This window comes from Salvia hispanica, chromosome 5 (genome assembly GCF_023119035.1).
Source record: "Salvia hispanica cultivar TCC Black 2014 chromosome 5, UniMelb_Shisp_WGS_1.0, whole genome shotgun sequence".
In the NCBI taxonomy this organism is placed as follows: Eukaryota; Viridiplantae; Streptophyta; class Magnoliopsida; order Lamiales; family Lamiaceae; genus Salvia; species Salvia hispanica.
This window is the reverse complement of record NC_062969.1, coordinates 20,119,299-20,134,328: the sequence shown is the minus strand read 5'-3', so window position 1 is coordinate 20,134,328 and position 15,030 is coordinate 20,119,299. Positions and strand designations below refer to the sequence as shown.

Sequence of the window (15,030 nt, the reverse complement as noted above, 5' to 3'; positions counted from 1 at the left end):
CATATTTTGCAAATATTATCTATTTTGGTATTTTGACTTGTTTTGTGAGATTTGTGGATATTTGAGCCTAAAAAGACAGGAAAAATTCGAAGTTGGAAATCTGGAGCGTACATGAAGTCCAGCGGTCCGCTGCAACATACGCAGCGACCGCCGCATCAGTAGCGACCCGCTCCAGAGAAAGTTGTGCTGAAATCAATAAGACGTCCAGTGACCGCTTGAGTGCGCAGCGACCGCTACAAGAGCTTCCAAAGCTACGGGATTAATTATAGCGACCGCTGCAACACAGTGTAACGAACGCTGTCCAAGAGTCAGAAGCTACGGACCATTATTCAGCAACCGTAGGCCGAGGTGCAGCGGACACGCTGCAAAAATGCGACGCACGATTTGACCTACTTTCGCCCAAAGATTTACCAAATTTAGCCATCTTTTACCTTATTCTCATAGGACTCGATTTTCCCCCTATAAATACCCCCTCAAACCTCTTTATTTGAATCTTCTTTTTGCCTAATAATTCTAGAGCACAAAATTGACAGAGTTCTTCATTGTGCAAGAGGTGGAAGACGGAATCAAGATAAGATCAAGGCTTCAAGGATACAACCTTTAGGTTTTATTGCTTTAGTTCTCATGTTCAATTTATTTTTCCTTCATTCCATGTTTTTAGCTTATTCAATAATTTGTAACGAAACTCATAGGATTCTCTTATCTCTAATATTTTTACCTCTTTAATTTGTTGCAACTAGTTGTTTATTGCTTTCAAGTTGTTCTCATTTCAAGAAGTTTTCAAAATCCTTGTTTTTCCAAATAGTGAAAGAAGCTTAGTAGAACATAGATAGTCTGTGATTATATTTCCCGTGTTCGATATCCCGGTACTGACCTTTAGCTATACTAGATCTACCCTGTATACTTGCAGGTATTTTTAGTGCTAATAAAAAAGTGCATCAATTATATGAAAGCTAGAGTGATTTCTGGAAAAATGAATCTTGTGCAGAATATGGATTTGTGAACTTGGTATCTCAGGCTTGGACATTTGGGAGAGGCAGGATCAGAGAATTGGCTAAAAAGGATCCAATCAAGCTGGAAAATCCTAGTGAGCAGCTGGGATTATGTTAACAATGTGCACTCGGAAAAAGTAAGAAGCTACCATATTCAAACGACATCCACAGTTCAATAGCATTGAGTGGATGTAAATATTTTCTATCCATCATTGAAGATTTCTCTAGGAAGTTATGGGTTTTTATCTTAAAAGAGAAGTCAAAATCCTTTATGAAATTTAAAGAATAGTGTAGAGAAGTAGAAGTGGAGAAGGGTTGCTCTCTTAAGTGTTTAAGAACTGATAATGTGCTAGAGTTCTTGAGCAAGGAATTTGATTCTTTCTGTAAAGAAAGGAAAATGAAGAGGCATAGTACAACTCCATGTAATCCACAACAGAATGAAGTTACTGAATGTATGAATAGAACTACTTTAGAAAGGTTAGATGCATGTTGTTTAGCTCTGGATTGCCCAAGAATTTCTCGGATGAGGCTGTGAGCATGGTTGCAGTTCTCATTAATAGGAGTCCATGTTCTGCAATAGGTTTTGAGACTCCCGATCAGAGGTGGTACGGAAGAAATGTGGACTACTCGAATAAGAAAATATTTGGGTGTATGTCCTATGCTCAAGTAAGACATAGAAAGTTAGAGTGAAGAGCTTTGAGATGTGTGATGATTGGTTATCAAAAGGGAGTCAAGGAATTAGAAAGTTATTGTTAGTAGAGATGTGAAATTTGAAGAAAGTAGAATGCCATTTTTGGAAAAGGTTTAAGTCGGTAAAGATCTAAAACATGAAAAGACAATACAAATGGAGGGTTTTGGAGGTCTCTTGAGTGGATGAAACTGCCGGGGCTAAGCAGCAGTTTCCAGTGACTGATGAAAATGAACCGAGCAGCTATACACTGGAGCCTGCAAGATCTAGATAACTACATGTCGGCTAGAGACAGAACTAGAATGAAATCCATAACCATCTTCTAGATACATTGAAGCTGAGTACATACTCTATGCACTGTGTGTGGCTAAAAAAATTGAGTATGCTGATCAAACTTTAAGTAATCCATGGAGTCAAATGAGAGCAAGCAGTGGATGAAGGCCATGATTGAAGAGATAGAATCTCTGATCAAGAACAAAAATTGGGTTGTCAAGAAGCCCATTGATAAAAAACCATCAGTTGCAAGTGGATTTTTAAGAAGAAGATGTAGGCTGGAAATAATTTAAGATTTAAGGCCAGATTGGTAGCAAGAGGGTTCAGTCAAGATGAGGGTATTGACTATAATGAGGTTTTCCCCCCTATATTGAAATATGTAAAACGGTTTTCTTGCATGGATATCTGGATGAATCCATATACATGGATCAACTAGAGGGGTTTTTGATGCATGGGAGTGAGGATAAAGTTTGCCTAGAGAGTAAGAGTTTGTATAGATTCAAATAGGCTAGTAGGCAGTGGCAAGTTTGATGAACATATGGAGAAAATGGGATTTGAGAAATCCAAATATGAAAGCCGTGTTTATTTCAAGGATAGGAATAAAGGAACTGTGGTGTATTTGCTGCTGTACGTAGATGACATTTTTGATCTCTGGACCAGACAAAAGGAGCTTCAGAAGGTCAAGGGAATGCTTGGGAATGGTTTTGAAATTCAAGATATGGGGTGTGCTCAAAGAATATAGAGTATGAACATAGAGATATGAAAAATAAGACTCTGTGGTTGTCACGGAGAGACCACATCAAGAGGGTAATACAGAAATCCCAAGTTGAAAGCAACAAGGGAGTTTCAATTCTAATCTCTTAGTAGTTCGGACTTTCAAGAGATCAGTGCCCCAGAAATGAGACCGAGGAGAAGAAAATGAGTCAAATACCCTATGCCAACATTGTTGGAAATGTGATGTACACAATGATATGTACATACATTGCTCATGCCATCAGTGTAGCAAGTCGATACATGTCTTGCCAAGGCAAAGAGCATTGGCTAGCTTTGAAGTATATTCTGAAATACTAGAAGACCCATGATGATCTGGGAATCATGTTTAGAACAAAGATATGAGTGAAGGGGATGCCATGTTTGGTTTCTGCGACTCAGATTATGCAGCAAATCTGGATAATAGAAGATCTCAGTCTGGCTATATATTCACCTTGTTCAACTCAACAATAAGTTGGAAATCAAGTCTTCAATCGGTGGTGGCTCTATCAACTATAGTGGCTGAATACTAGCCTTAACTAAGGCTGTGATGGAGAGTTACTAGCTTAAGGAAATTATTGGTGATTTCGGAATAAAGTAGGGAAGTTAGTGTAGCTATAAAATGCGATAGTAGCAGTGCCATTTGCTTGGCTAAACATCAGACATTCCATGAGCGTAGTAGCATATAGATGTAAGGTTTAACTCTGTAAGAGATGAAGTGGAGAAGAAGAAGAAGGTAAGGATGGAGAAGGTCAGCACAAATCGTAACGCTGTTGACTTGCTCACCAAAGCGCTGTTAAAGTCCAGGTTCAACTACTGCTTGGATTGGTGGGCATGGTTCGAAACTGATGAAGCATTTGTATGGTGATGGAAGGATGGTTTTGTATGAGTAGTTGATCATCCAGTTGGAGGATTTGTTAGTATTTGGCTGATCAAGTGAGAAGAGGCCGAGAGCTAATTCAAATAAACTAGCCGTTGGAGCTAAATTCACTTTCTGTTTCGGCAGTTGCAACTACACGAGCTCATCAAGAGCTGAGCAAGGATCTTGGGGAGTAACCGTCGTCGCACACACATACGTTCACATATATAGATTGTGTGTGTCAGCTTAAAAGAGAAGAGGAGTGAGAACACGCCTAGGAGATTGAGTGAAAAGAAAGGAGAGTTTCATCCATGTTTGAGAGGGCTCACTTGTGTTGTAGATTCAGATAGAGACTAATCTTTAGAGGTGAATGTTCTTTGAAACTGTAGTCTAGAGCTAGTTTAAATCTTATAATTCGCCATAATTGTATCAACTCAATACAAAGATCATTTTTCCGTCCTTGGACGTAGGCTTCAGTTGAACCATGTAATCCCTCGGTGTTCTTGTGTGTTTTGCTTGGCGTTGTTCTATTCACATAAATGAAAAAGGTAGAGAGATGAAGAGAGTATAAAGTAAGAAGGCGTTTCTTTGTGGTACGCGGTTTAAGAAAAATTGTGTTGAGTGAGTTAAGTAAAGGACGAATGAATTAGGAAAGAAAAAAAGGTAGCAAGATGGAATAAGTAAGTGAGTAGATATATGTTGACTTTTATTAAAACGGAATGTGGGAATTGGAGTAGCTAGATGTTAAAACGACTTTCTTGCATGGAGATCTGGATGAAATCATATACATGACTGAACTAGAGGGTCTCTTGATGTATGGGAGTGAGGATAAAGTTTGTCTACTGAAAAAGAGTTTGTATGGATTGAAGGCTAGCAGGTAGTGGCATCTCAAGTTTGATGAACTTATAGAGAAAATGGGATTTGAGAAATCCAAATATGACAGTTGTGTTTACTTCAAGGATATGAATAAAGCAACTGTGGTGTATTTGCGGTTGTATGTAGATGACATTTTGATCTCTGGACCAGAAAAAATAGAGCTTCAAAAGGTCAAGGGAATGCTTGGGAATGGTTTTGAAATTCAAGATCTGGGGTGTGCTCAAAGTATATAGGGTTGACTCAACTTATTTTAACAAAAGTGATACCCGCAAGTGTACGGGGCTAGTGTACCAATTAGCAAGCAAGAATATCGTATCCCACAGAGACAAATTTGCATCAACTTAACTACCACGAACAAATGTTAACTACTATCTAGAGAATCGGGAAAGGTTTGGTTTTTTTTTAACACTAATAAAAGCATAAGATAAGCAAGTAAACAAGTGAAAGCAAGTAACAGAAAGTGAGAAGATAATATGTAAAAAAATTGTAGAACTCAAGGATCCGATGCACAATTCCAAGCTCTTATCCAATCAAATTGTCTTACCTTTTGGTGTCTCTAGAGTTACTAAGTCGACCACAATTATAGATTAAACCCCCTCCCGAGGTGAGAAACCTGCAGATTAGGTGCTAGGATTGAAGTCCCCTTCTAATCCTAAAACCCCTAACTCCCAAAAGCTCGATTAGGTCAAAGACCTCACTCAAAACCTCAACTCTCCCGAGTTTTATTGCATTAAGGTGTGAATTATTCTTATTTCCAGATTAATTATTTCATCTCCCGATTAATCCAATTAATCCTACACAATCAAGTGGTGATCAAGCAATTGAAAGGAATAAACCCAAGAATAATCAAATAACTACAAGAGCAAGGTAAAAACAAAATTAATTGGATAAAAACTATGAAATTAGTGCATCTTCACCAAGAATTTTACAAAAAGGTGTTTAGCTACTCATGTTCATGGAGAAAACTAAGTTTAACACAAAGAATCCAAACAAAAACATGAAAGATAGATACTAAGAACTCCTGTGGAACGAATCTATGGAATGAAGCCTTCAATCTTCCGATCTGGAGTCTTCAATCTTCAATTCTCTCTCTCTAAGTGTTCTTGGGAGTGTGTATGAGTGATGGAGGCGGTGGGTGTAGAATGAATCTCCGAATGCAACCCTAGCCTTTTTTTCTCCTGATTTTTCCGTTAAAAATCACGTTTTCAAAAGTCAAACCCGTCAAAGTGACATACCCGGCCGGATAGGATTTTTGTGCTGGAAATTCTACCCGGCCGGGTGTCGCTTTCTGACCGTCATATGCTGATTCCATCTTACCCGGCCGGATGTAATTTATCAGCGTGAAATTCACCAGGCCGGGTGAAGCCCTTGAAGGCTCTCCTATGCACAATCGGCCGGATTTTTGCCTCTTTTTCATCTATTTATCCTAGAACACTCAACAAACACATGAAACTCCAAAATATAGGATAATTGGCTGGAAATAGACAATTCAAGCATCAAAACTCAACATTAGGCACCTCAACAAACCAATTAAACCGACTAAAACATGAGTTTATCAACTCCCCCAAACTTGGAACATTATTTGTCCTCAAATAAGAAGAAGAAGATCACAACAATAAACTCATACAAGAGGTGAAATTGGGCTTTGCTTCAGATATAAATTTAAAAAGCCAGTAGCATGGAAATATGCAAAGATCAATCAAACATTACCTTGAGTTACTGTCTCGTGTATCACTTGGTTTTAATGCCCTCACAAGTTCATGAAGTGTAATTTTTTTTATGCTTCTCTCACTCTCAAATATATAAAGGCTCAATACTAATCACTCAAATCAAAATACAAGTAGTGTTTACCATAAGCTTGCTCAAAATCAAACATCTCCTCTACTAGAATGTGAAAATGAATCTAAAATCAGAAAGGACTTTATTAAGGTTGTAATGTGGCTCTTTGGACGGTATGGAATATTTAGGCTAAAGTGGCTGAAAAGAATACGAAGCACAAGTACCACATATTGAATCTCCCACCCAATACAAATCTCAGATAAGTAAGACTTTGCCAAACTTCTTCCTCCCATCCGATTCCCACTTATTTAGAAACCCAACCAAAGACTCCTTTTAGGCTTCGTCTGGCTTATACCTCCATAATTTATTAGATGTTTTTTTTTTTACTCTAGACTTCGTCTAGCTTATACCTCCCTTATTTTCGTACAACGCCCCATATGTGCTTCTAAGTTTTGTAGGCTTGTCACTTTTGAGAGTGATTTAACAATTAATCAACAATCGACACTCTTTTTATAGGCTAGGAGGGTTGACTAAGGATTAAGACAAAATATCTACACTTGTGAAGGGAAAATCAAAGAATTCCTAAGTCATCTCCTAAATTCACAATCACTATGTAGACTTGAAAATGATTAGGAGCAAGTTCTAGAAACAACAACAAGTACTTGATAAATCACACAGAAACGAATGTTAGGCTCAAATCTCACTGGGAATTGGCATTGAACAAGCAAACAAGCAATTCACTCAAAAGAAAATCATAACCAATTAAGCATATTCCCGCCATTTTCGCAAAGCATTATTTTAGAAAACAAAAGAAATCATCATAAGCGCCCAAAAATAAACACCTCACAGTATGGATAAGTATACGATCATTACATCCCCATATTCAAGTCCCACAGGAGGGACATACACAAATCAAATAGAAACAAAATACAGATTAAAATAGTCCACGAAACATCAACTAAACCAGAAGTTCATCATCACGGGGAGCAGCAACACCAATCCACGTCAGACCCCCCCCCCAAACTTATTCAATGCGAAGGAAGGAATAAGTTTGAAGAGAAGTGGATGGTGTGGTTACCTCTACTCAGATGGAGGTTGAAACCTCGCATAATAAGCCTGGTAGAAGGCTTGCGCCTCAGTCCATCTGGCATCCCCCTGAGCTTGAAGGTGCTCAATCCGCGTCTCACAAGCCTCAAGATGGGATTCTTGATGAGCCATCAACAGCTGATTCTCCTGGCACCATTGTCGCATAAATTCCCATTGGTTGTCTTGACCCATTTGCAGTCGCTGGATCCCTGAGCGGCTTCTCTTCGGTCTACTGGGCGGCTTCTCTTCGGCCGGCTGCTCCCTTCTGGCTCATGCTCTGTAGCCTCCTCTTCTTTATCTTCTTCCATTTCTTGTTCAGCTCGGGTAGGCAAGGGTTCATCGGGGATCTCTGGGCGTTGGAGTAGATGGGCGCCCACACGCATAGGTCGCTGACCTTCGCCCTGGGGAGGATCACTCTCCATTTTTTCCAAATGGGCATCGGAGTTCATCTTCCAATTATCCTGATAAGTCCACCCCCGACAGCAGTAAGCAGAGGGTCGGGGAATCAGAAGACTGTCTTCGGGCCTAGGATGAAGTACCCGGCGCCCCTACTGTCCATCGTGATCATACCCGACTTCTTCAGAAAATCCCAATCAATGGACATTGGCCCCGAATCTGGAGCCCGCTCCTCCACATCGACCTGAAAATGGAGGGCCAGGCGGGTGACCACACCCCCACAACATAGTCTCCCACTCTTCTTCTTTGCTCGTCTCTCTAGATGCTTAATCATGTAATAGCCAGTATTGATCCTCCGGTGGGCCAAGATGCCCCATAGAATGAATAGTAAATCAGAAGAAATGCTGCCCAGTTCCTTGTGAGCGAACGGGAAACATACTAAGGCCTTAGCCATGTACCTCATCCAGTGTGATGCGGCCCCAAAAATCATTCCTGTCATAGTCCTGAGGCTCTTCGATGTATCCTTCCTCATTTTCATCGAGCAAATGGAAGATGGAGTTGAACTCCGCCAACGTGAGTGTGTGCTCGACATTGTCCAAGCGGAAGGTGATGGAGGCCAAGGCTCTATTGCTGTAGTTCAATTGGAGAGTGGACATGAACTCCAAAGTTAAGACCTTGTATGATCCTTAACGATGTGCAAATATGAATTTTAGGTGGCCCGCTTCCAAGAGAGCTTCCCACGATGTTTGAATGCCCATGTCTGTGATCAAGTGGTTGACTGGGTACCGGGAAGGCATACTATCCAACGGTGCAAGAGCTGCCCATCTTGTCTTCTCCTCCTTGCCTCTTAAGGTGACATTCACATTCCGGGGGTTAGTAATGTTGACCATATTAGATGTACCTGAAATAAACCACAACAAACAACCAACTCCCCCAAACTTTAGTCCATAATCAAAGATTTATAATTGTAGGCAAGATAAGGTGAAATTAGGAAGATAGACTCAATTCCTAAAATCAGAAGCACTAACACCAAGCAAGACATATAGGGCAGGCAAGCAAGTAGAATTTTAGAAAGATAGACTCAATTTCTAAAACCTATGTCACAATTCAGTCAAATTAGGGAGATCGACTCAATCCCTATGCCCATTCTTCACACATTAATCAAAAGGGAGATAGACTCGATCCCTAAAGCTCACAAAATTATCGCATTCCCCAACAATTCCACAAGCCATTCAATTTCTAACCAAAACATGAATTTCACACCCCACATCAAGCATCAACTCAAGCAATTAACAATGTAGCACCAAAATTCATCATTTCGTAGTCTAGAACTTCACCACAAGCAAGAATCTACGAATTTATATCATAGCTCTTCACAATTCAACTCATGAGTGCAAATAACTTCATACCCACAACAAAATTTCAAAATACATCCATGGATAATGAAGATTAGAGAAGAAATTCATACCTTTGGTGTTTAGAAAAAGAGAAATTTCGAAAATTTGCTTCCTTTTTGAGTTCTTGAGCAAAATCCCCAAAATAATCAGTGAAACTCTTCTAAATCACAAGTAATGGTGATGGGTTTAGTGATTGAGGTGGGTTTAGTGATTGTGTGTGAAATGGAGGAGGAATTTTGAAATTGGGGAGGAAAGCGCCGCTGGTCAGAAAAAAAATGAAGAAATTATGAAATTTTATACCTTTTATAGACCTAGAGCTCGCGAGGACTACCCGGCGGGTAGGATTTTAGTGCTGTAAATCCACCCGGCCGGGTGGCACTTTTAGACCCCTCTCTAGACTCCGACCCCAGCAGCCACATGACCCGGCCGGGTAAGAATTTTTGTACTTAAAATTCACCCGGCCCGGTGCTATTTTTCGACCATTCTCTGGACTTCGAGGAAATTTTCTACCGACCCGGCCGGGTAGAATTTTTGCAGTGTAAATCCACCCGGCCGGGTGGCTATTTCTGGGTGGTTTCTGCCCATCTTTGTTCTCTTCAATGCGTCTTCCTTGTAAAATTCGAATTCCTACACAAAAACCAACACCATACCCAACATAATACCAATTCTAACTACTCAAGGAGAGAACTATTTAAAAAAAAAAAAAAAACTAAGGAGAAATTCACTAAAGAAAAACACACAAGCGCCAAGAAAGAAGAAAACAAGCCAAAAACAAAAACAACAACCACACATAAAAGCAATAAAATTACCTACTAGGGGTTGCCTCCCCTATAGCGCAACTTTTTACCGTCGTATGCTCGACGCTTCAATAAGCTCATTGGGTGCGTTCCAATGTGAGCACGAACACCTCTTCCTTCTGCTCATAGCTATGGAATTTCTTCACATTTTGGCCATTAGCTGTGAAAATCCTTCCATCATCACCTTGAAGCTCTATGGCTCCATTCTTCATCACTGTCTTCGCCTTGAACGGCCCGGACCACTTAGACTTTAGTTTTCCGGGGAAAAGCTTCATTCGTGCATTGAAGAGTAGCATAGAATCTCCCGGGACAAACTCTCTCTTCTCGATCCACTTATCATGATATGTCTTGAGGCGCTTCTTGTAGATGGAGGAATTTTCAAAAGCCTCATTTCTAAACTCATAGAGAAGGTTTAAGTGGAGTTGTCTCTCCTTCCCCGCCTTGTAATAGTCCGCATTGAATTGCTTCACCGCCCAATAAGATTTGTGCTCTAACTCCACCGGAAGATGGCAAGATTTGCCAAACACCAATTGATATGGTGACATGCCAATCGGCGTCTTGTATGCCGTCCTATATGCCCAAAGAGCATCATCAAGCTTCATCGACCAATCCTTCCTATTAGCATTCATCGTCTTGTCAAGTATCCCCTTAATTTCTCTATTAGCCAACTCCGTTTGGCCATTTGCTTGAGGATGATAGGGGGTGGTGATTCGGTGCTTGACAACAAATTTTTGCAGCACGAGCTCGAGCCACCTATTCTTGAAATGGGACCCCCCATCACTAATCAACGCTCTTGGAGCCCCAAAACTTGTGAAGATATTTTTCTGAACGAAGCTAATCACGACCTTGGAGGAGTTGGCGTGAGTGGGGATAGCCTCTACCCACCTCGAGACGTAGTCGATCGCCAAAAGTATGTATTGATGTCCGGATGAAGGTGGAAAGGGACCCATGAAATCGATCCCCCATACATCAAAAAGCTCCACTTCCACAATAGTAGTCATGGGCATCTCTTTCTTCTTCGAAACTCCCCCGGTCCTTTGACACTCATTGCAATGGAGTACAAAGGTTTGACAATCTCCATAGATACTCGGCCAATAGAGACCGCATTGGAGCACCTTTATCGCTGTTCGGTTAGCTCCAAAATGTCCTCCACTAGGACTAGAGTGACACTTCCTCATCACATGTTCCCATTCATCATCGGGAACGCATCTTCGTATCACCATGTCGGCACATCGCCTAAACAGGAACGACTCGTTCCAAAAGTAGAACTTGACGTCGTGGAAGAACTTCTTCTTCTGATATGACTTGTAATCCTACGGAATGATCTTTGCCACCAAGAAATTCACAATATCTGCAAACCACGGAGATGAGCCTTGAGCATAGAAGAGATGCTCCTCGGGGAATTCTTCATTGATGGGAACCTTCAAATTCTCCCCTTCAAAACAGTGCTCCAATCTCGACAAGTGGTCAGCTACCATGTTCTCACATCCCTTCCTGTCTCGAATCTCTAGATCAAATTCCTGTAGAAGCAAGACCCACCGTTTCAGTCTCGGCTTGACATCCACCTTGACGAAAAGATGGCGAGTGGCGGCATGGTCTGTGAACACAATAGTCCTCGCCCCAATGAGATAGGGACGGAACTTGTCGAACGAATACACCACCTCCAACATCTCTTTCTCGGTAGTAGTATAATTTGCCTGCGCCGCATCTAGGGTCCGGCTTGCATAGTAGATCACCCTAAAAATCTTGTCTCTTTTCTGTCCCAAAGCAGATCCCACGGCCACATCACTAGCGTCACACATGATCTCGAACGACTGTGACCAATCCGGTGAGATGAGCACGGGTGCACTCACAAGCACCTTCTTCAATGTCTCGAAGGCCTGCAAACATTCAAGAGAGAAATCAAACTTAACATCCTTAGCAAGTATATGACATAAAGGCCTAGCAATTTTAGAGAAATCCTTAATAAAATGCCTATAGAACCCGACATGACCAAGGAAACTCCTCACAGCCTTCTCATTGGATGTTGGTGGCAACTGCTCAATCGCCACTATCTTGGCCCTGTCCACCTAAAGTCCTCCTGCAGATATTTTGTGCCCAAGCACAATGCTATCTCTCACCATAAAGTGGCACTTCTCCCAGTTGAGCACCAAGTGTGTCTCTTCACATCTCTGCAAAACACGAGTTAGATTTTGTAAACAATTATCAAAGGAGTTACCAAAGATGGAGAAGTCATCCATGAAGACTTCCATTATATCTTCCACCATGTCATGAAAGATGGAAATCATACACCTCTGAAAAGTGGCTGGGGCATTGCAAAGGCCAAATGACATCCTCCTGAAAGCATACACACCATAAGGACAAATAAAGGCAGATTTATATTGATCCTTTGGGGCAATTAAGATCTGATTATATCCGGAGGAGCCATCTAGAAGCAGTAGTACTCATACCCTGCCAACCTATCTAGCATCTGGTTAATGAACGGGAGAGGGAAATGGTCTTTTCTAGTCACTGCATTAAGGGCTCTATAATCTATGCATACGCTCCACCCGGTTACCAACCTAGTGGCTATCATCTCATCATCTCCCCCTTTTACTACCGTCATCCCACCCTTCTTAGCTACCACTTGGGTGGGACTTACCCAATCACTATCCGAGATAGCATAGACAATCTCGGCATCTAACCACTTAAGCACTTCCTTCCTCACCACGTCTTGCATTATCGGGTTAAGTCTCCTTTGGTTTTGAGCTTTGGGTTTAGACCCCTCTTCTAGAAGGATTCTATGCATGCAAACCGTAGGACTTATCCCCTTAAGGTCCGAGATGGACCACCCAATTGCAGCCCTATGCTTCCTAAGCACTCTAAGCAATTTATCAAGTTCATTAGTTGTGAGTGAGGATGATACGATTACCGGATAAGTATCATTCTCCCCGAGAAATGCATACTTAAGGTGTGACGGCAACGGCTTCAGTTCCTCTTTCTTTTCCTCCTTCTACTCCTCTTCATTCGGATCTCTCAACGGCAAGAATTTCTGTCGAAACCTAAGGACCTCCTCTGCTGAATTAAGAGCACCTACAAAATTTAACAAATCGGTATTAGGCTCATTAATATCATTATAGTAAGGAGAGAAGATAGATTGCGACAAGCATCGCTCCAATTGATCTTGTGGCGAAATGGCTTAAGTCACTTCCTTCACACAATCATCGACCACTTCAACCATGTTACAGTGCTCTACTCTCCACGCATCTTCATCATCGTGCCTCTGCATTGCATTGTAGATGGAGAATGTGACGCTCTCATCATTAAGTCGGAGTGTGAGCTCTCCCTTCTGCACGTCGATCATTGCCTTCCCTGTAGCTAGGAAAGTTCTACCCAGTATAAGAGGAACATTGCGGTCTTCCTCCATATCAAGCACCACAAAATCCACAGGGAAGATGAAGTCATTGACTTTGATGAGTATATCTTCAACAATCCCCCTCGGATACGACACAGATCGGTCGGCCATATGGAGTGTGATGGTGGTGGGCCTCATTGTCCCAATCTTCAGCTTTTGAAAGAACGAGAATGACATAAGATTAATGCTCGCTTCCAAGTCACACAGTGCCTTGCCCACTTGGCTATCCCCCACTATGCACGATATAGTTAAGCTTCCAGGATCTTTCATCTTAGCGGGCAGTTTCTTCTGGATAATGGCACTACAGCTCTTCGTCAAGTTGACGGTCTCGTGCTCCACCCATCTCCTCTTCTTGGAGATAACATCTTTCATAAATTTGGCGTAGCTAGGCATTTGCTGCAACGCCTCTATCAACGGAATGTTGATGTGTACCTTTCTGAAAATGTCAAAAAATCTAAAGCCCTGATCATCTAGCTTCTTCTTCTGCACATGCTGTGGGAATGGAATTTTCACTTCGACTGGGGGTACAGGTATCACAGTGTTTTCCTTGGGAGGCGGTACTTCCTTCACTGGCTCTTCCTCTTCTTCCACTACATCGTCTACAACCACCTCTTCTTGCGAGATCTTCTCTTTCTCTGCAGGCATGGTTGGACATTCATAGCTTTTGCCATTCCTTAGATTGATGGCTTTGCAGTCCTTGCAGTCCTTGGGATTGACAATGGTATGTGAGGGAAACTGGCCCGGTTGATGTTGAATACCCACAGCCTGTGAAATCTGGCTCATCTGAGTATCGATGCTCTTCATTAGAATGCCCAGGCTCTGCACATCAGTCTCTACCTGCTTTAGTCTCATATCAGAATTGGCCATAATTTCCCCTGTCTGCTTCATAAACGTCATCAAGACATCTCCAAGCTCATTCTTCTTCGGCTCAATGACTTGTCCGTTCGACACTTGAAACCCCGGAGGTGGCTGCAGGGCATTGTGAGGATTCCCATAAGACAAATTGGGATGTGCCTTATTCCCAAAGTTGTTGAAGTTACCACCCCCTTGATTGTGGCGGTAGTTGTTGTTGAAATTCCGATTGTTGCCGCCTTGGTGCACGTAATTCACCTCTTCACTCTCGAGCCTGGTTGGCTCTGTTTCCATACTGCCGAACTTACTAGTCAAGAAATCCAGCAGCTTGGACATCATATCCATCTTGTCAACATCCGATGCGGACGCCACCCTGTAGGTTTTGCTTCTCTCATTCTTCCACCCATCATCGTTGGAGGCCACCCTCTCAATCACCTATAATGTATCGTTTTCTCCCAACTTAAGGAGTGACCCCCCTGCGCTCATATTCAACTCGCGTATTGCCTCCGAAGTGGCTCCCCTATGGAAAGTTACGATCTGTTGCCCCGGGCTTAACCCGTGGTTGGGGCATATCTTCATCAGGTGTTTGAATCTCTTCCATGCCTCGTGAATATTCTCTTGAGGATGCATTGCATAAGAGATGACTTCAGCTTGGCACTTTAGTGCCTCTCTCGGTGGGTAGTATTTATCCAAGAAGAGCTCAACCATTGCATCCCAAGTTTTGACCGTTGTTGGGATCCATGCTATCGTACCAATCCCTAACATCATCCTTCAAAGAAAAAGGGAACAATCTGAGGCGAATCTGATCAACGGAGACCCCATTAGCCTTCAACGTGTTGTTGATTTGTATGAACTTGGTCAAGTGCTTGTTAGCATCTTACGAACCTGTTC

At 41.9% G+C, this 15,030-nt stretch overlaps 1 protein-coding gene across 1 annotated transcript; it reads right to left on the bottom strand.

Annotated features, from left to right (window-relative positions):
- Positions 1 to 13,071: 13,071 nt before the first annotated feature.
- LOC125189588 lies at positions 13,072 to 14,769 on the bottom strand. Its single transcript, XM_048086851.1, has 2 exons — positions 14,674 to 14,769; positions 13,072 to 14,574 (listed from the first exon to the last, which is right to left on the bottom strand). Exons 1-2 carry the CDS (start codon positions 14,767 to 14,769, stop codon positions 13,072 to 13,074), a joined length of 1,599 nt encoding a protein of 532 aa, XP_047942808.1.
- Positions 14,770 to 15,030: the final 261 nt, after the last annotated feature.